This window comes from Littorina saxatilis, linkage group LG1 (genome assembly GCF_037325665.1).
Source record: "Littorina saxatilis isolate snail1 linkage group LG1, US_GU_Lsax_2.0, whole genome shotgun sequence".
Taxonomy (NCBI): domain Eukaryota; kingdom Metazoa; phylum Mollusca; class Gastropoda; order Littorinimorpha; family Littorinidae; genus Littorina; species Littorina saxatilis.
The window spans coordinates 4,191,549-4,217,034 of record NC_090245.1 but is presented as its reverse complement, the minus strand read 5'-3'; the positions used below and the strand labels follow the sequence as shown (position 1 = coordinate 4,217,034).

Below are 25,486 nucleotides of genomic sequence, written 5' to 3'. Positions count from 1 at the left end.
TATTTCTAGACCAACTACCCTTCTTCGTGTAGTGCGACCCGTAACTTTTGTGTTGTGCTCCCAAAACACGATGTAACTATTTATACGGCGTGTGCCTCTGGTTTTTGGCAAAGAACCGTTTGCCAAATCAAAAATAATCATCGAATATCCGGTTATTAACCAATGAGCGCATTAACCAATAAGCGCATCGCACTACTATCTCCTCGGACCTGCAACCGTTCAGCCTTCCCACAGGATCTAAGTGATATGGCGGCTAAACATAACAGGTACAGATAGTTAGAACATTCATTTATCCTGGAATTTGTACAGTTACAAAGATTCTCGACATTGGCAATTATTATTTGCATAATTTGTTCTGAAGTTAGAGGAGCAAGACTCGAAGCTGAGTGACATACCTTGTAGTCTTTCTATGAAAGTAGTGGTCCAGTGAACGATACCTTCCGCCTGTGCTAGATCCTGCCTAAAAACAATGTTCAGACCTCATGTTCAAACTCGGCGTAATGATTCCGAAAGGACCGTTTTAGCGGTCAAGTTCAGTCGTCCCCATACTCGAAAGTGAAAAAAGATTAAACGTTTTGCTACAGTATCGGAGGATGAACTGTCGAAGAAGAAAAAGAATTTCGTGTCAACCACTACGCAGAATACCATCCGAGTTGTCCAGAAGAAGTTCTGAAACACGTCACGTTCCAAATCAAAAGACGACATTCTATTCTCTTACGTCAGTAATCTTGGTTTATGGTACCATTCGGCGGCTTTGCTGCGAGTATGCCATAGTCTTGGTTGGCCGAGACCTTGAGGTGGAATGCGAGTGATTTAATTAGGTTTGTTGATTTTGCTCGGAGAAGTGGTCCGTGTTCAAGCAAGTTTCTTTCTTCTTTGAAAACAAAAACCCTAAAGGCCCGGTCACACAGCCCAAAAGCCGCGTAAACGCATGAATCACGCACGAAATTCGATCCTTACGCGATACATGCGCGATTTGCGCATTTCATCACTTTGTCTGACGTGGAACCTCCGTAGTTGTCCGCCGATGTTCGCTGGATCGGCGCTTTACGCGATTCCAGTGGCCGAGGTCTTGTCGGTAGCGCAAATAAGTTAGGTTACGCATGGAGTTACGAACACGTAAAGCCTACGTATTCCGTAGTTCCGCAAATGCGTAACTTGGTGGTCACGACGCTTGCTTAGTCGTTTGCGGAGTAACGAAATACGTAAGGAGCTAACGCTGTGCGCAAAGTTGTACTATGTTTAGTGAAGGGGTATATCCCGTGAAGTCGCGTCTAACTTGTGACGTCAAAAGCCTCAAGGAGGTCTATTAGTCTCGGCGATACGGAGAATTCTTTCTTTTTGTGTACTTTACGTCATGATGTTGTGTTTGATTACGTAATATAGTATTCGTTTTGTTCTTTATCACGTTGCCGAAGCCGGAGCTCCAAAGCACCGCGGCGGACATTTTAGTGAAGTTAAAATCCACACCTTGCTAGAAAAAAAGAAGCAAAGCAATGAGAATCTGTTCAGCAACATCCGTTGACGGCTGAAGTTCCGCCGCAAAAGCATCCGAAAAATAACGTGCTGCCCGCCCTGTTTGTTCGCCACACGCGTGCTACGCAAAGGTTTACGACAGGGGGGAAGCTGTTGTAACTTTACGGTGAACGTAGCGGCGCAAGTTTCGCTACGCTCGCGTCATGCCCACCACGTTTTCATCTTACGGTGTCCGTAGACTCTGCGCATATGCGTAGAGCCGCTACGTAGCCGACAAGACCTCGGCCACAGGTTTTGAGCAGCTCAAAACTCGGCTTCGCGTAAGAGTTTACGCAGTATTGCGCTGTTTTACGTAATTTCTGCGTAGTTTGTGTAGTTCTTACGCGAACAATGCGCGAAATATGCGTGGAATATCAGTGATCGTTCGCGACTGTTAAAACGGGAATGCCAAGGCGCCGCGGTTGCATCAGTTTATATATGCGCGGAACGGACGTGCACCGCGCATTCCTTGCGCAGTTCATGTGCGAATCATACGCGATTCATACGCAGTTCATTAGTGATAGTGCGCAGATTATACGTGGTTTTCCGTGGACCTTTGCGTACCTTTGCGTACCTATGCGCTGTAGTGCGTGGTTTGTTAGTGATTTTTGCGTGATCTTTCTGTAGTTCTTGCGCAATTCATCGGTGATTTTCATCGCGTAAATCAGCGAAAATGGTCAAATTCTCGACCGACAAGCACGCACAACCAAATTGTATGCGTGATTCATGCGTTTACGCGACTTTTGGGCTGTGTGAGCGGGCCTTAAGACCAGTGAATGTCGAGATATATATATATGTTAATTGGATCTGTGATCCAAACATGCCTTTTGGTCAATCTCGATGGCAGTTTATTCCACTTGCCCTACGGGCTCGTGGTAAACTTCCATCTCGATTGACCAAAAGCCATGTTTGGATCACAGATCCAATTAACGTATAAGGTTTCCTTCTATTCGCAGTTCTATTTCTCTCCTATGATCAACATGACAAGCCGTATGTGTTTGAGTGTGTGTGCTCGTGCTCTCAACTAAAACAAAAGTCAAACTATCAATCGTTAAAAACCAAGTCCGTTTGACAAGCACTGTTATGCTCATGTGAAGTTACAGGGTACCTGGTACACACGTTCTTATCGGTACATCATTGACTACGATTGGTCTCTGGACAAGCGAGTTTATCTAGCTCTTCTGTGGTGCAGTAGGCCCTCACCTTTCACATCCGCCACTCTCAGTCACCCCAGGCATTCAAACGAGCACTTAAAACGCACCTCTTCAAGAAATACAACCCCTGATTTTGTTTTCTCAGTCCATCAGTAGGCTACATCAGAGACATAGTCTGGCTACATGTAGTGTATTTGTTGTTTTAGTGATTTTTCACTACCTATTTTATTCATGTTTTTATTACTTAGTTAGTGGAAGAATCTTTTGTAATGTATGTTTGATGGTGTATGCTTTTAATTAAGCGTTGTTGACTATGAAAGTAGATGTAAATGCTTGTATAACTGTGTTTTAATTTTAAATGTGTCAAGCGCAAAGAGCATAATTGTAAAGTTATGATGTTGCGCTATATAAACGCTCATTTATTATTATTATTATTATTATTATTATTATTATTATTATTATTATTATTATTATTATTATTATTATTATTAGATGCGCGTGTAACCACTAGGTATTCAGTCAAATCCGTGTAAGAGGCTTTCAGCTGACGGGGACAACCAAGCCACCATTATGCACCGACTTGACATAGATCAACAGACGTGCCTTTAGAATAAGGTATGTGCAGAGGTGCCTCATTTGAACAGACAACTAAAGCTTGATGTTTCCGTCACACGTTGTTTTTTACATCTTCATGGGATATACAGTCTACAACACTCGTGATTTTGTATACTGTTCAAAAAAAGAAACGCATAGTTGCTACTTGCCAAATTTGTTTTATTTTTCGAAAAAATTAACAGAAAATCCAATATTTAGATTATTTGTTTGAAATTTGGTATGGACACAGTTGAATGCACACACAGTTCATTTGCATCTTCAAATCAATCAGTCAATCAATACGATTGGGTGCCGAGGCTGTCAAGTCAGTAGGGGGTGTGACTGCCTTGAGCAGCAACAACTGCCCGGCACCTTCTGGGCATGGACTGGATCAGATGCCGGATATCTTGCTGTGGGATGGTGTCCCACTCCTCCTGAAGTGCCTGCAATAGATCGCGGTGATTTGCCGGCGCTTCTTCTCGCCTGCGCACACGTCTGTCCAATTCATCCCAGAGGTGTTCTATCGGGTTCATGTCTGGCGACATGGATGGCCAGGGAAGCACCTGGACATGGTGGTCGGTGAGGAACTGGGTGGTGAGTCGTGCTGTGTGCGGGCGAGCGTTGTCCTGCTGGAATATGGCATCCTGGTCAGCCAGAAGAGGAAGGGCGTGTGGGCGCAGAATTTCCTCCACGTATCGCTGGGCAGTTATGCGCCCTTGGACGTGCACCAGGGTGCTCCTTCCAGCGGTATTGATCGCCCCCCACACCATGACGCCTCCACCACCATGAACGGGTGCCTCATCCACACAGTTGGGCGCGTAACGTTCGTTTACTCTCCGGTAGACCCTCCTCCGACCATCATGTCGCTGGAGCAGGAAGTAGGACTCGTCGCTGAACCACACGTGTCTCCAGTGATTCCGGACGGTCCAGCGAAGGTGCTGGTTGCCCCACTGCACTCGGTTCTGGCGATGGCGGCGGGTGAGGACAGCTCCTCTGTGAGGTCTGCGAGCTCTCAAACCAGCTTCATGCAGGCGGTTCCGCACGGTCTGGTCCGATAATCGGTGTGGCCCGGGGAGAGCCTGGACAGAAGATGAGGCCGACAGGAAACGATTCTGGAGGTGGCGCAGCCGTACGAAGCGGTCGTGAGCAGCAGTTGTCGCCCTTGGTCTTCCCGCTCGTGGCAAGTCAGCAACGGAGCCAGTGGCTTGAAACCTGACCCACAGTCTACTGATGGTGCTCTGGGACACGTGGAAGTGCCTGGCGATTGCACTTTGACTTTGGCCTGCTTGTAAACGACCCAATGCAATTTGGCGGTCTTCTCTGCTCAATCGGGCCATCTTTCGTCGCTGAATTGTCGTCTGATTTCTTTGTGGCGAACAATCCGCTTTTATGGGTTTTGGAAGACATGGTGAGAGCTCAATATTCCCCGAGTTTCACGAGATTACACTGAAGCATGACGAGTGGTCATGCCAAATGAGCAATTTTGACATTGTAGCCACTGATAACGCATGCGTCACGTGCAGAGCTCACTTGTGGCAATGGACGAAAGGTCGACGACCAGATAAACATTTTCTGCAGTTTGGTGGATATCCTTGTAGCCATATAACTAAATTAACCAAATATTACAAGCTATGCGTTTTTTTTTTTGAACAGTATATATGGCTTGTATTTCAGTCAAGACCCAGCGGATGAATATCAAAGGTACTCACTCGCCAGAGGCTCGTGAGTCCCTTGATATTCATCCTCTATATAATTTGATTGTTTATTTTTTTCTAATCTACAGGGTGACCCAAAAAAAAGAGTACCCAAACAAAATTGAATAACTTTGTCAATTTTAACTTTTTTTTCTTTCTTTTTGAGGTGAGTCAAGCTAATCCACTGCATGGTTGGATGAAATAAAAGCTGTTCTCACAATGAACTATACTAATGATCAACGGACGTTTTGCATAGAGACCTATTTTCGCACAAAATCATACAGAGATGTGCAAGTACAGTTCCAGAGACACTTCGGTCAGCGCGATTTCTATCTTTGGGGGTTCCTGAAAGACAACATCTACAGGAACAACCCACAGACAATCACAGAACTCAAGAGAGCCATCACAACAACCATTCGCGGAATCTCGCAACAGGAGTGTGTGCGGGTGATTGATAACTTTGCGCGGCGAGTTCAAGTTTGCCTGCAGCGGCGTTTGGAGCATGTTCTGTAGAATGAGCATAACTTTCCTGAAAGACAAGCTAGAACGCTAAAATTTTCTGTGCAAATCATGCAGAGGCTACTTGTGTGTGTAAATAAATTTTATGAAGATTGCTTTATTTTTGTTCAATTTATGACGTTTTGTTTGGGTACTCCTTTTTTTGGGTCACCCTGTATTTTAACTTAATTTCAATTCAATTCACATATATATGTATATCTATTAATTCATCCATTCATTCATTCATTTATTTATTCGTCTATTCACCTGTTCCTATCCTCCATAGAGTGGAGCCAGTGGTGGTGATTGAGAACCAGCCTCAGCTGAAGAAGTCCATCAACCTGTTGACCTGCACCGCCATCATGGTGGCCGTCACTGGTCACTCCTCCATCTTCATCTCCCCGGCCTCCATCCTCCGGCTGGCCGGCTCTATCGGGGCGTCCCTCGTCGTCTGGCTCATTGGTAGGTTGTTTGCGTTTGGTTAAGTTGGTTGGTTGTTTTGCGTTTGGTTGGTTGGTTGGTTGGTTGGTTGGTTGGTTGGTTGGTTGCTTGCTTGCTTGCTTGGTTGGTTGGTTGGTTGGTCGGTCATTTGGTTGTTTGATTGTTTGTTTGTTTCTGTCTTTCTTTCGTTCGTTCTTTGTGGTTTTGTTTGTGTTTTTGTTTGTTTGTGTCTGGATTACATTTTTTCCCTCAGTTTGTTTGCTTACTGTTAACGTTGTTTATTTAATCACACTTCAAAGATCAGAAAATGGGACAACATGAATATTTTTTATCAGGAACACTAGTCCTTGGCTTTATATTAGAAATAATCCTAAGAATGAAAACAAACCAAAACAATAAAACATCCAACCCAAGAATCGAACCGAACACAGTCACACACACCGGGATACTCACCAACCCCCCCCCCCCCCCCTTCCACACACATTCACCCCCACTCCACCCAACCCCACCACAAAACCCCACCCCACCCAGCCACACACACACACACACACACACACACACACACACAGACTTTACTTTAACGAATAGTTCGACACATCACAATACATTGACTTCTCTCCAGGCGGTCTCGTCAATCTGGGACAGGCCCTGTGCTTCGCGGAGCTGGGTACCATGATGCCCCAGGCGGGCGGGCCATACGCCTACGTGCTCAAGACCTTCGGGCCCCTGCCGGGCTTCTTGATCTTGTGGGGCTACGTGGTGCTGATCGCGGGCCCCTTCTGGGCCTTCCTCGCCTACACCGCCGCCCTCTACATCGTCAAGCTCGTCTTCCCCGACTGCTCGTCTGACACCGTGGACACCGCCACTAAGGTCCTGGCTGGCTGGATCATGAGTGAGTGGAGATCGTTATACTGTGGAACCCCCCCTTTTAAGACTGAGAACATGTTATGTGTGAGGAAGTCAGGTCTTAAGGGAAGGCACTGGTGTTAAAAGTGATTTTTTTCGTTTCTTAACTCTTGGGTCAACAAATGCTTCAGAATTTAAGTACTCAGTCCATCTCCTGAGAAAATGAAAAAAAATAAAAATTTGGACTATCGGTTGCCATGGTAGCAATCCAAGATGGCCGCCAAACTGCCCCTTTTTAAAACCATAAGGCTTTTTGACTCACATGCGAAGCAAAAGTGAGTCTATGTACTCACCCGAGTCGTCCGTCCGTCCGTCCGTCCGTCCCGGCGTCCGTCCGTCCGTCCGGAAAACTTTAACGTTGGATTTTCTTGGACACTATTAAGTCTATCAACACCTGATGTGGCCTGATGGTGTATGGTTACAAGATCTCAAAAAACATGTGCGGCAACTTGACCTCACTTCAAGTTCAAGGTCACAGGGGCCGTAATTGTTGTCTTAAAAACGACCATTTTTCACATTTTCGCTGAAGTTTTTGAGATTTAATACCTCACCTATATATGATATATAGGGCAAAGTAAGCCCCATCTTTTGATACCAGTTTGGTTTACCTTGCTTCAAGGTCAAGGTCACAGGAGCTCTTCAAAGTTGGATTGTATACATATTTTGAAGTGACCTTGACCCTGAACTATGGAAGATAACTGTTTCAAACTTAAAAATTATGTGGGGCACATGTTATGCTTTCATCATGAGACACATTTGGTCACATATGATCAAGGTCAGGGTCACTTTGACCCTTATGAAATGTGACCAAAATAAGGTAATGAACCACTAAAAGTGACCATATCATGGTAGAAAGAGCCAATAACCACCATTGTACTTCCTATGTCTTGAATTACAAGCTTTGTGTTGCATGACCTTGGATGACCTTGACCTTGGGTCAAGGTCACATGTATTTTGGTAGGAAAAATGTGTAAAGCAGTTCTTAGTGTATGATGTCATTGCTAGGTTTAGTTATTTGACCTTGACCCTGAAGGTCAAGGTCATGTAAAGGTCAAGGTCAAGCATGTGAGTCGTATTTGCTTTGCCCTTCTTGTTTAAAACTGCATGAAATTTTGTTTTGATGCTTGTTATTTATACTTTAGCACAATGCCGAGAAACTGATAGAGGCGTTTTTACATTTAGTCAAGTTTTGACTAAATGTTCTAACGTAGAGGGGGGAATCGAGACTAGGGTCGTGGTGTATGTGTGTGTGTGTCTGTCTGTCTGTGTGTGTGTGTGTGTGTAGAGCGATTCAGAGTAAACTACTGGACCGATCTTTATGAAATTTGACATGAGAGTTCCTGGGTATGATATCCCAAGACGTCTTTTTCATTTTTTCGATAAATGTCTTTGATGGCGTCATATCCGGCTTTTTGTAAAAGTTGAGGCGGCACTGTCACACCCACATTTTTCAATCAAATTGATTGAAATTTTGGCCAAGCAATCTTCGACAAAGGCCGGACTTCGGTATTGCATTTCAGCTTGGTGGCTTAAAAATTAATTAATGACTTCGGTCATTAAAATTAAAATCTGAAAATTGTAAAAAAAAAAAGTTTTTTAAATAAAACGATCCCAATTTACGTTCATCTTATTCTTCATCATTTCTTGATTTCAAAAACATATACATATATGTCATATTCGGATTAAAAACAAGCTCTGAAAATTAAAAATATAAAAACTATGATCAAAATTAAATTTCCGAAATCGATTTAAAAACAATTTCATCTTATTCCTTGTCGGTTCCTGATTCCAAAAACATATAGATATGATCTGTTTGGATTAAAAACACGCTCAGAAAGTTAAAACGAAAAGAGGTACAGAAAAGAGTACTAGGGAAAAGTCGCTAAACCTGGAACAGTTAAGGAGAAACAGCCGTACCAGACAAAAAATGGATATTGCAAAGCGTTCTTTATATTGTCACATACTAGACTCTATCAGTAAATAAACGAACCACATAAAATAAAATAAAAGTCACGCAACTCATCAGACTGATCATAATAAAAATGTCTGCATTTGTTCCGGGTTGGTGGTATACAATGGCCTGCTTTGAGTGCCTTGGGTGTCCGAAGGCAAGCCGAAGGGCACGACATTCCGCTGACTGTAGCTTATCAAGCCATTTTCGAGCCGACGAGAAGTAGGCCTCCTGTCCATATTATAGTCTTGATCTTATAAGAGCTCTGGTGATGTTTGTCAGAATAACTGGGCACTTTGCCCATGGTTGGGCAGCTAGTATTTTAAGAGGGTTGATGGTCTTATTTGCTTTGTTTAAAAGATACTTTAAATGAGCAGTCCATAGTCCATTTGAGGTGAAAAGTACGCCCAGATATTTCACCTGCTGACTGGCTGAGACAACAGATTTATCAAGAGAGAACTGTATCTTTTCTCGATCTTCCAGTTTTCGGTTTGTAAAGACAACGAATACAGTTTTCTCGGCAGAGAGAGTGAAGCCATTCTCCCGCATATAGTTCGCAATGTTAATATCTATAGCTGTTTGCCACTCTTTAGAGAATTTGTGTTCTGTTTTATAGGTTTTGTTTTGATACTCTTTGCATAGAGCAATATCATCCGCATAACGCGTCAGTTCGGCTCCATGTGTTTTAATTGTCGATATGGCATGCAGCATAATGCTAAAAAGCAGTGGTGCTATTACTGAGCCCTGTGGCACTCCCATGTCTACTTTGCGAGTGGATGATTTGGCACCTTTATAATCAGTTTGAAAGGATCTGTTCAGTAGAGAGCTTTTTATGTATTGAAACATATTACCACTGATGCCTAATTGCTTCAATTTGAACAACAATCGTTGGTGCCATACTGTGCCTCGACGGAAGCCGGCTTGACACAGAGGTATTACCTTTTTTCTTTCCATTTCATCTTCTAGTCAGCCAACCAACTATACTGTGTCGTAGGCTTTTTTGATGTCAAAAAAGACAGCAAAGAGAGACTTCTTGCGTGAGAGAGCTTTCTTAATTTTGGAGGACAGTTTTACAATGTGATCCGAGACACCCCTGCCTCGACGGAAGCCGGCTTGACACATAGGTATTACCTTTTTTCTTTCCATTTCATCTTCTAGTCAGCCAACCAACCAACTTAACCAAACGCAAAACAACCAACCACCTTAAACAAACGCAAACAACCAAACAACATCTTCTAGTCTACATTTTAGTATTCTTTCATATATTTTGCTCAGATGGGAGGTCAGAGATATAGGGCGCCAGTTGGAAGGGTCAGCTCTTGGTTTTCCAGGCTTTAAAATGGGGATCACAACAGCCTCCTTCCAAGCTGTGGGAATCAGGCCAGACTTTCCAGCATGTTGAGTAAAAATCCAGTAAAAGATTTAATCCTTGGTTTGGTAAATGTTGTATGACCTGATAGACACCCAAGGCACTCAAAGCAGGCCATTGTATACCACCAAGCAGGATTCCTCCCTCTTGACATGTGGCGACGTGAGTGCTGCGCGGGTTACAATGTTCGAGCCAACACAGTGCAAAACTCAACAATAGAGGAACTACAACCACATTACAACCATGTCCAAAACAAAAAGGCCCACTTTGGCACTACTTTCACCTCACTGGCTCAATTCAATGCTTCACTCTTTAGCGAAATCAGTGTCGACCCCAATGATGTGGCCCAAAACACCATATCTCGTGATCCCTCATGGACAATGAAAGAAATGAATTTTGACACAGAATACTGTACAGCTACAAAGGATGATCAGTTATTACTCAGAATACTAGCCTTTGAGCACATTGATACTGTATACAAAGGCCATGTTCATGTTTACACAGACGGGTCAGTTTTGGATGACAAGAAGGCTGGCGCAGCTTTTGTAATCCCCAGCGATGGATGACCTGACTGGGAAATTCAAACTGTGCAACAGAAACTCGATCTTCTCAGCTGAGCTCCTTGCCATCTGCATGTCGCTTGTTCATCTCAATCTCAAGAACACTCCTCCTCAAAAGATAGCTATCTTCTCTGACTTCAAAGCAGCCATTGAAGCATTAAGAACTAACAAAAGATCAAAAAGACAGGATCTTGTCATTGCCATAAAGGAGCTGGCAAATAAAATTATAACAAGTCGCGTAAGGCGAAAATACAACATTTAGTCAAGTAGCTGTCGAACTCACAGAATGAAACTGAACGCAATGCAATTTTTCAGCTAGACCGTATACTCGTAGCATCGTCAGTCCACCGCTCATGCTCATGGCAAAGGCAGTGAAATTGACAAGAAGAGCGGTTTAGTAGTTGCGCTGAGAAGGATAGCACGCTTTTCTGTACCTCTCTTCGTTTTAACTTTCTGAGCGTGTTTTTAATCCAAACATATCATATCTATATGTTTTTGGAATCAGGAACCGACAAGGAATAAGATGAAAGTGTTTTTAAATTGATTTTGAAAATTTAATTTTGATAACAATTTTTATATTTTTAATTTTCAGAGCTTGTTTTTAATCCGAATATAACATATTTATATGTTTTTGGAATCAGAAAATGATGGAGAATAAGATAAATGTAAATTTTGATCGTTTTATAAAAATAATATTTTTTTTACAATTTTCAGATTTTTAATGACCAAAGTCATTAATTAATTTTTAAGCCACCAAGCTGAAATGCAATACCGAAGTCCGGGCTTCGTCGAAGATTACTTGACCAAAATTTCAACCAATTTGGTTGAAAAATGAGGGCGTGACAGTGCCGCCTCAACTTTCACGAAAAGCCGGATATGACGTCATCAAAGACATTTATCCAAAAAATGAAAAAAACATTCGGGGATTTCATACCCAGGAACTCTCATGTCAAATTTCATAAAGATCGGTCCAGTAGTTTAGTCTGAATCGCTCTACACACACACACACACACGCACATACACCATGACCCTCGTCTCGATTCCCCCCTCACGTTAAAACATTTAGTCAAAACTTGACAAGTCGCGTAAGGCGAAAATACAACATTTAGTCAAGTAGCTGTCGAACTCACAGAATGAAACTGAACGCAATGCCATTTTTCAGCAAGACCGTCTACTCGTAGCATCGTCAGTCCACCGCTCATGGCAAAGGCAGTGACATTGACAAGAAGAGCGGGGTAGTAGTTGGGCTAAGAAGGATAGCACGCTTTTCTGTACCTCTCTTCGTTTTAACTTTCTGAGCGTGTTTTTAATCCAAACATATCATATCTATATGTTTTTGGAATCAGGAACCAATAAGGAATAAGATGAAAGTGTTTTTAAATTGATTTCGACAATTTAATTTTGATAATAATTTGTATATATTTAATTTTCAGAGCTTGTTTTTAATCCAAGTATAACATATTTATATGTTTTTGGAATCAGAAAATGATGGAGAATAAGATGAACGTAAATTTGGATCGTTTTATAAATTTTTATTTTTTTTTACAATTTTCAGATTTTTAATGACCAAAGTCATTAATTAATTTTTAAGCCACCAAGCTGAAATGCAATACCGAAGTCCGGGCTTCGTCGAAGATTACTTGACCAAAATTTCAACCAATTTGGTTGAAAAATGAGGGCGTGACAGTGCCGCCTCAACTTTCACGAAAAGCCGGATATGACGTTATCAAAGACATTTATCAAAAAAATGAAAAAAACGTCTGAGGATATCATACCCAGAAACTCTCATGTCAAATTTCATAAAGATCGGTCCAGTAGTTTAGTCTGAATCGCTCTACACACACACACAGACACACACACACACACACACACACACACACACACACACACACACACACACACACACACACACACACACACACACACACACACACACATACACCACGACCCTCGTCTCGATTCCCCCCTCTACGGTAAAACATTTAGTCAAAACTTGACTAAATGTAAAAAGGAAGCGAGATTAACCTGGTCGTGTGACCAGCACACGTGAACGTGCCTGGCAACGAGAGAGCAGACAAAGCCGCTAAAGAAGCTGCCCAAGGCATATATAGGCGCCTCCGAGGTAGACCTGCCATTGTCTGCTTCTGAGATCAGTAGCCTTACAGACTCTCTTCTCTGGAGAGAATGGAAGAACAAATACATGCACACGGCCGATAAGCTCTGGCTGGCTCATTCGGGAAGCCCCATCAAAACAGATGAACACCTATAATGCATGCCCACGTGTAATAAAAAGGATTAACCGCCTAAGGGCAGAAGCTGGGAACTACCAACTTCTAGAGCTTAAATGCACCTGTCAATCCGACCTCAGCATTGCTCATTTGACTTTGGAGTGTGGTTTGAACTCTTGCCACTTTCAACCCTTGACTCAGTTTATAAACTCGAACAGAAATATCCTGCCAAATACCCCAAATGAAAAATTAAGCTATCTTTTAAGTTTTAATAAAGACCTTGGGTGGCAAGGTCCCAAACTTATCGCTGGACTTGTGCACACGCACCCACTTGGTCCCTGGATATGAAGAGACATTGCTGCGGCTGACGCCATTGCTTCTCATATAGCTATTTTATATTTTTATCAGAACCTTTAAGAATACCAATTTATATCCAAGTATCCCTTATTACCATAAATTTGTAATTAGATGAGCGAGAGTGTGCGGGGGGTGGGAGGGTGGTGAACCACTGTACATAAAGGGAAAGTTTGTGTGCGCGCCTGTGTGTTTTTTTTAATCTGAGACAAATGTCGCCAATGTTTTTACAGAGTGACGTTAAAATAAACGATTTTATCATCATCATTGTCTGTATGTTCATGGAAACCTTCGGGTATGCATAACAGTTTCTATAGGGCTAAGAAATTAGCCCTAACATTTTCAATCCTGTTTGATTGCACTTCGCCTCCCGAGGTAATCGTAGTGTTTCGGCACTCGGTTACATCTGGCGCTTGCGAGCAGGGATGGGACTCGGCATGATATGTTCAGGTAATGGCATAATATAACCACTGAACATTTTCGTGCTGTTCCCATTCTGCGAACTTGGGATGGACAGTGGTCCCCCGGTCCGGAACTTCGGGACGAAGTTCATTCAAACGGGGGCGATTGTGACAGGGGAGGCTACCGCTCCTTTCACAGCAGACTCTGCACCCGAGTTGTTGGTCTTTAAGTCAACACCGGTGGATTGTGGAATTCTGTTTGTGATGGGGTCTGGTGGTTTCCGATTGTCTGTATGTTCATGGAAACCTTCGGGTTTTTATAGGGCTAAGAAATTAGCCCTAACATTTTCAATCCTGTTTGATTGCACTTCGCCTCCCGAGGTAATCGTAGTGTTTCGGCACTCGGTTACACCCCGACTTTAGATGATTGAGCGAAGAAGGGGAAAAAGATAAATAATAAAAGGAGCCGCCGCGAAGGAGCTTTGGCTGTCGTGCTCGAGACCCGGCTGGGTCATTGTGTGTCAACAGAAAATCTAAAACGGGGTCTTAAAATGGAGGAAGTCTTAAATTGGGGGGGGGGGGTCTTAAAAAGGGTTCCACTTTAGCTAATTAGTGTGTGAGTACATGATGTGTGTGATTGTGTAAAGAGGGGGGGGGGAGGCATTGACTCGGTGTCCATTTTAGGGATGTGTCCAAACAGCATACGGGCTATTGCTGTGTAGAACCGTTGAAAGGAAATTCAAAAGCTGAAAGCCATTCTTTATTTCAAAACCTTTTTTTTTTCCTTATCAAATGCTGAATTAAATCTTCATCATTGCGTTGCCGGTAGAATGAAGATAAAGTTCGTACACGCAATGATGGAAATTAATGTTGAAGAAATTAATAATGTCGAAAGTTTCCAAATATTATGTTTAAGATCGTTCAATGTTCAAAAGCTATCTGACTAAAAGTAAGTCATAAACACCAACTACGTCTTTTGACAGTGCTTGACCGGAAAAAACAGAAGAAGTGCTTGAAATAAAGAATATAAAATGTTGACATGTTCTTTTCTGTTCATCCTCAACAGTCACCATGGTGATTCTGAACTGTGTGTACATGGAGTACGTGACCAAGATTCAGACGTTCCTCTCTGGCACGAAGCTCATTGCCCTCATCATCATCATCATCGGGGGCATCGTCAAGATGGCTGAAGGTATCAACTCTTGTGATTTTGTCTTAAAGGCCAGCATTGGCGCGCGGCAGATGTAGCTCTAGTTTCTAGTGCTGGCCACACTAATTTTAGCTCTGCGGCCTTCTACTATAACATGGCCTGGTCTACTAGAGACGGATGTTCGGCTTTTACTAAAAGCATCATTAAATGTGCATCAAGTTTCTGTGCGTAGTTTTGCCTTGTAACTGTGCGATTGATATTTAGACTTACCTGTAGATGAGTTTGAAAGGTGTGTGATGGATTATTGGTAAAGAATAAATATAAATAAAAACATGATTGTTATGATTGTAACGTTTAATTTGACATTCACAGGTACATCGACTCAATGATCGTTAAGGTTAACAGGCAAACCAATAATTATGGGACAAATAAAACAAAGAGGAAGATTTTTCTAGGTATGTTTTTATGACAGAAACTTGTCCTAGAATCTTAGTGTGTTGATCGGATCAAAAACATACCAAGAAAAGTTTCTTTTATTTGTTTCATTTGTCTCATAATTATTTGGTTGTCTGTCCACTTTTCCGACCATTGGGTCGATGTACTTGTGAAGGGGCGGGGATATAGCTCAGTTGGTAGCGCGCTGGATTTGTATTCAGTTGGCCGCTGTCAGCGTGAGTTCGATCCCAGGTTCGGCGGAAATTTATTTCACAGAGTCAACTTTGTGTGCAGACTCTCTTCGGTGTCCGAACCTCCCCCCGTGTACACTACATTGGGTGTGCACGTTAAAGATCCCACGAATGACAAAAGGGTCTTTCCTGGCAAAATTGCTTAGGCACAGTTAATAATTGTCTACCTATACCCGTGTGACTTGGAATAATAGGCCGTGAAAGGTAAATATGCGCCGAAATGGCTGCAATCTACTGGCCGTATAAAATTTCATCTCACACGGCATCACTGCAGAGCGCCTAGAACTGTACCCACGGAATATGCGCGATATAAGACTCATTGATTGATTGATTGATTGAATGTCTTATTTTGTCTTTAAACGTTCCAATGACCCAGCTTTGTTGTTATTTTAGTCTGGATTTTGAAACTTTAGGACTCTATCTGTTTTGGGAGTAATGGTAACATTGCTTGTTGTTGCATTGTAACTTATCTTGTGTGATCAAGTGTAATTCTCGTTGTTTTCTCACGCTTGAAACCAAGTTATCAAAGAAATAGATGACTTTGAGTAGCAACTTTTTAGGGGTGGGTACCAGATTAAGTATATAATGCTTATGGGTTTTGTCATCCTTTTAAATGTGGCTGTTTTTAGAAACCACGCTTTTCGCAATGATATACTGAAGATTGTGTTTGCATCTTGGGGATAAAATATGTATTCCATTAGATCTTCCTTGTGTATTCTTCGTGTACAAAAATACTTTGATGGAAATTGTGTCCGCAGTTCCCTCAACAGTTACATTGTTTTTCTGAAAGGAAACACGGAAAACTTCGAAAATATATTTGAGGGCACAACAGAAGAACCGGGCCAGTTTGCTGTCGCCCTTTTCTACTCTATTTTCTCATACGGGGGATGGTATGTATCTTTATCGAGCCTTGTTTTACATTCAAACAAAACATCTATCGGTAACCTAGGCTGCCGACCAAAAAAGAGGAAGTATGGGCTGAACCCAGTAGACTGACTGACGCAACAGTTGTATGCATGAACTACTGCCGGTAGGCTCTTACGCCAGTCTGTCTTCTGCTCATTTTCCAACCCCCTAAGCATCCCGATCAGGGTTCTGTTGGTGCGCTCTAGAGGGTTACCGCTCGGATGGTAGGGAGTAGTTCTGCATTTTGTAATACCCGCTACATCACAGAGTTCTTTGATCATCTTAGACTCGAAGTCCCTACCCTGGTCAGACAAAATCCGCTTCGGGAAACCATATGTCATGAAAAAGGCTACAAGGCTTTTGCCACTGTTTTGGCGGTTTGGTCTTTGGTTAAGATGGCCGAAGCAAATTTGGTAAAGTGGTCGAGAACCATAAGAACATTTTGCTTTATACCCTTCACCTCAATTGTGAGATAATCGATTGACAGCAATTCCAGGGGATACGTCGTTACTATAGACTGCATTGGTGCCTTTTGACACCTCGCACCCTTGCGAATGCACCGACTACAAGTTTTTATCTTCTCTTCCAGATGTCTAGCCATGAAAGGCCAGAAGAAACGCCTTCGCAGATGGATGACAGCATCATCAAAATGAGTGTGAAATAAGTCATCATGTACTCCTCTCAAAGCTGTCTTTCTGTAGCTTTTTGGAATCACCAACTGAAATTGCGTCAATCCATCATGCTCAACTTGCCTTTTTAGAACTCCCCCTCTCAGAACTAAATGCTTCCACTCCCTTGAGAAAACTTTCAACTCTGGGTTCCCTAGCTGAACTGGTGACAACAGTTTTCCCCCTTCTAAACATTGGATAACACTCCTCAGGTTTTCATCATCCAACTGTAATTTCCGCCACTCTCCGTCGGAAACAACATCCTGCACTGAGGCGTCTGATTTTGGCTCCAAAACATCATCAGGAATCAAGGACGGGTCCTTAACAATCTGCTCGACGGCGGGCACACTGTCACCATCATTTGGACCACCAGTACCAAAAATTCCTGTCCGCTGCAAGAGAGAGTACCCGACCCTTTGAGAATTCAATACTGCCTGGACTGAATCACTCGACACAGCAGTGACGTCGTCAAACTTTTCTGCCTTTTCCACTAGGAAAGCGATTTTCTCCATGGTACGCTTGTACGCATCATCATCAGCTATATGCTCATGCGCACGCCTGGATAATGCGTCAGCATCTGTGTGAAGAGAACCCTTTTTGTAACGTAACTCAAAATCGAAGAGTGAGAGAGAAGCAAGCCATCTATGGCATGTGGCATCCAATTTGGCATTTTTCAGTACATAACAGAGCGGATTATTATCGGTCACTACTACAGACTTGGATCCTAACAAAACATCCCTGAACTTATCGGACATTGCCCATTTTAGAGCTAAGAATTCTCGTTTATGAGCTGGGTAGTTTTGTTCCGTCTTATTTAGCCCCCTACTGGCATATGGGCAGGAATCTGTCAGTGTGTCCAAAAAGTGTTACACAAACAACATTTTTTAGACTTGCTTTATCTTATTAATGTTGTTGTGGGTAAGGAAGGATATTTGTTTTTTAGCAGAATAAAACTGTTTTTATTGGTATTGGCCGCCTGGGGGGGGGGGTCAGTATAGTGCCTCGAGCACTTAAGGGCAGGCACAGGTGTTAAAAGTGATTTTTTTTTGTTTCATAAGTATTGGGTCAAAAATTGTTGCACAATTAAAGAACTCAGTCCATCTCCTGAGAAAATGAAACAAATTTTTGTTTGGATCACCGGTAGCAATCCAAGATGGCCACCAAACTGCCACTTTTCAAAACCCTAAGGCTTTTACAAAACCGTAAGGAATTTTGTTTTGGTGCTTGTTATTTATACTTTAGCACAATACCCAACTTTTGTTAGAGGCTTTTTTTTTTAAATCTACAGTCATTCAAAAGATATCAGTGATAAAAATGAGTGACCTTGAATTTTATGAAAAACCGCCTCCAAAAATGGTATAACTTCTCACGAATTTTTTTTCTCAACAAAACGCTCTAACAAAATCTGCGAAATAACACACTCGAGATGTATGCAAAGTTTCAACAAGTCAAGTTTATTAGAAAAAAAGCCTTAGGCTTTTGAAGTGACAAAAAAGTAGTTTTAAGAAAATACATAAAACGTGAAGAAAATGTACTTTTTGAACACAAACGTTTATGAAACATGTAACAAAACAACACTAACAAAACAACAGGTATTGCTTAGTTCCACAAGAAAAACGGAAACACAATCCTAAAAACATTTGTATTGGCACAATTCAGAAGTAAACAAGTCGCGTAAGGCGAAAATACAACATTTAGTCAAGTAGCTGTCGAACTCACAGAATGAAACTGAACGCAATGCAATTTTTCAGCAAGACCGTATACTCGTAGCATCGTCAGTCCACCGCTCATGCTCATGGCAAAGGCAGTGAAATTGACAAGAAGAGCGGGGTATTAGTTGCGCTGAGAAGGATAGCACGCTTTTCTGTATCTCTCTTCGTTTGAACTTTCTGAGCGTGTTTGTGCGCGCCTTCGTGAGCGAGGCTGGTACTACATATTGTTCATACGAAATGACAAACACAGGTTACAAGCGATAACGCGCAAAAGTACTGGTTTATTATTTTACATCTGACACTAGGGATCAGTAATGTATAGATATATAGTTACAGTACCACGTAATGCGATACTACGTATTGCGATACTACGTATTGCGATACTACTTATTGCGGTAAAAAACTTATGGACAGAAAGAAAAAGAGAAAAGAAAACAAATTATTAGACATGGCAAAAGTATCAAAAGCATTAACAAGACACGAGAAGTAAATACAAGAAAAATAAACAATCACAAGACAGGAGAAGACAAACAGACAAGAAAGTTACAATTACCAAACACTCGTTGGTTAGTCCTTCAACAACAATAAAGAGTTACGTTCTGTACGTTCAACAATAAAGAATTACGTTCCGTACGTTCAACAATACCATAAGCGCTAAGAATACTCAAGAAACTTAGCATACATACGTTTAAAACCAAAATGGCTACTTTCAGAAAAATACAAAACGTTGACTCATCAGGCCAGGAATACAAAGCAAACTGTCATACCAAAAAAGTCTAACGACAACGTTCCTGCGTTAATCAAAGTCACAAACAAGATATTTACTCATCCACTTTCCCTCAATAACGTTACAAGAAATAAGCCCGTTTACAAACGATCACCACAGACCGCAAGCTTCTTTTACCTAAATTCTTTTAACGTAAGGCTGAAAAAGTCGGAGAAAACGTTTCACTTCGAACTTCGTTAACCACAGAAAACACAAGTTATCATTATAAACATTAGCGACTTTCTAGCGTCTACAAAACATTGCTGTACGTTCACAACACTAGAACAGTTGAACACACAATAAAGAAACACTACAACAAGTCAGACTTTCAACTCACGTTATACATAAACAACTCACAAAGTAATTACAAAATGGCGACCAAAACACAACACAAACAAGTAACAACAAAATTACCTTATGCGCTGTGTGGGTTGACCAGCAGTACCAAAAACGTGTTGCCTCACAAACGAAGGGCACAAAACGATTCACACTTGAGAAACAACTGTCTCCAAGAACATTACGTTGACGTTAAAACATAAGAAACACTCCGTTGGTTCACTTGATAACCTTCATACGTTTACATCAAAACCAAACGCTTCCTAAAACCCTCAGATCGACTGACGAGACAGGAGTCAAGCAGCGGTATTTATGGAAACAAAAACCTAACATGGAATAGTTATTCAAAAGTCAAAGGTCACCGGATTGACCAACCAACAACATTCCTAAGACAGAATCGGGTGAAACTACTATTTTACAACCAATCAGTAACCGATCACGCACTCCGTGCATGCCCAAAACTTAAAACGGTATATTTAACAGAAAGAAGACCAAGGAACTAGCTGACATCACAAAGCTAAAAACACGTGAGTCACACGTATTCTAAAACTTGCAACGCAGATTCGCAGGGCTCACCTCAAAATCAAAACACGGAAAAGAGCACGTGAATCTCACGGTGTTCTAAGACTAAACGACGCAGTTTGTGACGCTCCGACCAAAACCAGGTCACGACAACTGAACAAGGAGCACGTGAATTTCACGTAAAAATATTAACGCTCCACAAAACGGGTCACAACAAGGTGCCACGATAAAAACACGGTTTACTTCTTTTTACATCGTGCAATGGCTTGAGCAAACGTAATTACAACAAAAGTAGGTGACTGCATGCCACATCGGCATGCACACTCCCACCGGAAATTATATTAATATAATTTACTTCAAAAAACCTTTGTACAAACACATTCCTTATATCAAAAGAAGAATAACGCAGATTTAGACATTTCAAATTTACAACTCAAAACCATTGTGTTGCAAAACGTTTACACAGCAATATTACGGTTCAATCATTTTCAGTGTTTCAACACATCTCGTTTCAACTAAATGCCGTTAGTCATTACTCGACGGCATAAAAAAAAAACCGCACCACTTAAACCATAAATGTCTGTTACATCATCTGGTATAAAAACAAACTGCAACAATCTACAACTGTCAAATTGGAAAAACACTCCAAAGTTCAATGTTCTTTCAGTTCGCTTACACAGCTTTGTCTTTGTGATTTTCACGATCTACTAACACAGTCATTTTGTGAATAGGTCGCTCTAATATGCGACTATCACCAGTGGGACGGCCGTGATTGTCTAGAGCCTTTGTTCCAACATGTACTTTCACTCGTCTGACCAGTCCATCAGATCCAGGCATCACCTCGATTACACGAGCCATGCACCACTCTGATCTGCACAAGTTCTGGTCATGCAAGACAACAATGCGTAGGGCGTTGATGAAGGAATCACTTGACATGTCATCCAGGGTTTCAATGTGGATTGCCCTAGAGGCAAAACACGTCACGATCAGCCCGTACAAGATTAATGTCATGACCTTGACGCAGTCATCACGGTACCCTCGTTTTTTCTGGCGTTTCAGGCCCTTCAGATGCTTGACTGCGGCACTTCTGTTGTCGGGGAGGGACGGTTTCTCTGGTCGAAATGGTAAGAGCATCTCGAAGTGACTAGCTTCGTTGACCTTCACGATCTTCTTGAACTTTACATCGTCCTGGGACATGGATCCTGAGTCACTTGCAAAGTCTCTTTCCATAACATGTAATGGGTCAGTACACGAGACTTCGTCCACCTGTACCTTGTAGACGTGAGCTACACGTTCTTCTTCCCTCGATCCTGGCTTGACGATGACGCGCATGGACGAGGCTATGCCATCAAAGGCGACGGAATGCGGTGCCTTGCCGACGATGCTCCAACCTAACTTAGTCTCTACTGCGAATGGCAGTCCTTGGACAACGTTTAGGGGCATGAGGGCTTCAGCGCAGTCGTAGCCAATGAGGAGGCCTGCTTCGCAGTCAGGGTACAAGGGGGGCAGTTTAGGAGACAGGTGTTGGAGATGTGGGTAAGCTTTGACAGTCTCTGAGGTGGGGATATGAGTGGGGTCAACGGTCAGATAAGGTCGTGAGATGGCAGAAGGGAGCCTGACAAACTCACTGGAGGTAGGAGAGCGGACACGCAATCCAGAGTACTTCCTGCCGGAGACCACAGCATTGTCCTCAGTCAGTGTGGAGACCCTGAGTGTAGTCGGCTGCGATTTGGCTTTAACTTCCTCAGCCACTGACTGCACTACAAAAGTGGCGTTGGACATAGTGTCCAGTAGTGCGTACGTCAGCACTTCTACGTTGGGGTTAGAGTCACTGGAAACGAGAACGGGAACGATCATAGACGTGAAACCGATGCTGTTTTCCTCGCTGGCCTTAAGAGCAGACACCGTAGGGGTCGACGATGACAGTGGCTCTTGAACGTCAGCAGCAGAGGTACGGTAATTGTTCTTGTGTTCACTCGCCCCTTTGTTTTCACTCATACTGTTCTGATATTTGAAATTGTCATCGTGAAGACAAGTGGGATGAGCCTTCTTGCACTTCTTGCACGTCTGTTTCTGCTTACATTGACGGCTCTGGTGATCCTTGCTTCTCAGACATCCGTAGCAGATACGGTTCTTGAACAGAAAATCTCGTATCTCAACCAGAGGCTTCACTATGAGTTCCTTACATGTCCCAGCGTCATGGTCCGGAAGTTGACAGTGCAGACATGCGGTGACATCCTCTGTCAGGGTTGACAGGTTCGTTGTGAACTTTCTTGGTGTCCCCGATGCACTTGTCAAGCCGAAAACAGGGTCGTTAGAAATGTCTGCTTCGAGAGTAACGAACGACACGAGTTCATTGAACAGAGGATACCTCTTCTTTTCAACCTTAGTTCGAGCAACTGTTCTAGACCATCTGTGACTCATCCAGTCTGGGAGCTTTCCGACGATCTTCCGTAAGTACTGGGCATCATCCAGGATGCTCAGTCCACCAACTTCCTGGGCAGCAACGGAACATTGCTGCAAGAAATCGGCCAGACTTCTGAGTCCCTTGGGATCTTTGCTTTTGATTGGGGTCCATTCGTCCAGCTTGGTCCGGAAAGCTTGCGAAACGACGTATGAGTTGCCGAACCGATTTTCCAGCACTTCCATGGCTCTCTCGTAGGCATCACCTTCTCTCAGCAGAAAGAAGCCGGTCACGGCCTCCTTTGCTTGACCTCCGATGTACCGTTGCAGATACAATAACTTCTCACTGCTGGTTATGTTCTGTCTCTCGATGAGAAACGCAAACGACGATCTCCAAATGGGATATTGGAGAGGGTCACCAACAAAAATGCACGGCTCCTGCATCGGCAAGCGGTTGATCATCAGAGCGTCTGATAGGGTTTTGGCGAGAGAGTCCATAGGAGTGTCCTGCTTGGCAGGAGTAGCAAGTGGACGTTGGTAGTACGCAGACGGGGGGTAGGAGGCAAATGGACGATCTGCATGACATTCCTTGTCAAAGTTCATGTACGCAGGGGGCCTTGCGTTTTCGTTTCCCCAGATAACTTTGGGGGTGGTCTGATGTGGGTCCAGGAATGTGGGCACGAAAGGCTCTGGTTTGGGATGTAGGTGGGTATCATAGGGGAAACAGGGTGGGGTAACTTGAAAACGTCTGTGGTCCATGCGTTGGTGACGTTCTTCTGGGAAGTAGGTGTGTCGTTCTTGCGTCTCATCACCTTCCCTTGTCTCTGGTAGGTGATAGGACCAACCTGTGTGGTCGAGATCAGGCGGGCGAGGGCCTGTGACGCTTGTCGTTGAGTGTCCAACGTTGTGCAGAGGCGGCTGACCAGTGTATGCACCGAGAGGGTGCTGCAGTGTGGTCAGCAGCGCTGTAGGCCGCATGGAGGATGTAGTTGCAGCCGTCGTGTAGTTAGGTGTGAAGGGCTCCTGATGGACGAAAGGAGCGCTCATTCCGACGTGATGGGGGGCGTTGACATCCTCTCTACGTTGAGGTCCGTACGCCTCGTAGGTGGCGTTGTTGGTAGTAGCGGCGCTTGTCGAGGCGCTGACTCCAACGACGAGGTCCACGACAGGTAACGCGTGCTGTTGTGGCTCAGTCGTTGTGGTTCCTGCGACGAAGTTGGTGACAGCAGCGTTGACGTTGACAGTCGAGATGTCATGGGTGCTGGCGGCTTGGCAGACAGGAACAGACGTGAAGTCCATGGCTGGCTGGTGTGTCCTTTGGTCAGCAATGACGGCAGCTTGACAGACAGGAACAGACGTGGCGTCCAAGGCTGGCTGGTGTGTCCCTTGGTCAGCAATGACGGCAGCTTGGCAGACAGGAACAGACGTGGCGTCCAAGGCTGGCTGGTGTGTCCCTTGGTCAGCAATGACGGCAGCACCTGTCCCTATTCCTATCGCTGTTTGCTCATTGTTAAGAGGAGGGGCTACAAGACTGTACAAGGGAACGAAAGGACGAGGGTGGAACCTAGTGTTCAACAAATCAACTGACGGTAGATCAGGGAGATCCTGCTGAACGGATTCACCTTGTTCCAATACTTGTAACATAGCTTGTTGTTCTCTTAAGCTAATTTTCAATTCGGTGGACTGAATTTGTCTCAAAGCCTTTTTCTGTTTAATATCTTCAAGAGCTGCTTCAGCTGCGTCTTCGGCCTGTCTAGCTGCTATTCTCTCAGCTTCCTTAGCCTGCCTAGCTGTGTCTTTTTCAGCTTCCTTAGCCTGCCTAGCAGTTTCTTCGATCAGCCTAGCTGCATTTCTCTCAGCTTCCTCAGTCTGCCTAGCTGCTGTTCTCTCAGCTTCCTCAGTCTGCCTAGCTGCAGTTCTCTCAGCTTCCTCAGTCTGCCTAGCTGCAGTTCTCTCAGCTTCCTCAGTCTGCCTAGCTGCTGTTCTCTCAGCATATTGTTGTTGTAAGAGATCCAGTTCACTAAACTGAGCTTCCTTTATTGCGTCACCTTCCACTTTTATGGCCAGGGAAGCAGCCTCTAGTTTAAGAGCCAATTTAGTGTCTTCAGAGCTAACACTTTTAGAGCGGAGAGACTCGGCGCGAGAAGCTACTTGGCTACCTGATCTCCTGCTACCTGACTTGTGGCTAGCTGACTTGTGGATGGCTGACGTAATGCTAGCTGCTTTATGGCTGGCAGTCTTACCACTGGCTGACTTGTGGGTGGATGACCCAACGCTAGGTGTAACACTGCTATGCCTGGAAGTAGGCTCCTTAGCCACCTGAACGCTAGTCGTTTGTCTGTCAAGAGCTCGATCAATGTCAAACATAATGTTCTGAACTGTTCTCTGAACATCATCCCAACTTTCCTGAATGGTTTCACCGCTACCAATACTACGAAGACCTTTCTCTATGTCACCAAGATCCTTGTACATGCTCAAAACAATTTGTTTCTGACTGGTTAACGACTCTTGATTAGGAGTTTCTTGGTTAAGCTCTGTTACTACCTCACCGATTGCTCGTTCCAAGAATGTTCGTTGTCTTGCAAAGTTTCTAGTTTTGATCTCAATCTGGTAATCTCTACCTTTTTCAGTAGGCTTAATGTCACGCCTAGGCCTTTGAGAATGTTCATCTT

The 25,486-nt window shown here is 43.4% G+C and overlaps 1 protein-coding gene across 1 annotated transcript in view; it reads left to right on the top strand.

The window, feature by feature from the left end:
• Positions 1-220: 220 nt before the first annotated feature.
• Positions 221-25,486, top strand: part of LOC138959694 (Y+L amino acid transporter 2-like) — a 64,488-nt gene continuing 39,222 nt past the window's right edge. The window contains exons 1-5 of the mRNA XM_070331285.1: positions 221-266; positions 5,742-5,917; positions 6,519-6,788; positions 14,732-14,857; positions 16,292-16,391. Of these exons, the coding sequence (XP_070187386.1) occupies positions 247-266; positions 5,742-5,917; positions 6,519-6,788; positions 14,732-14,857; positions 16,292-16,391 (692 nt within the window). The 5' untranslated portion in view covers positions 221-246. The remainder of the gene's footprint in view (positions 267-5,741; positions 5,918-6,518; positions 6,789-14,731; positions 14,858-16,291; positions 16,392-25,486) is intronic.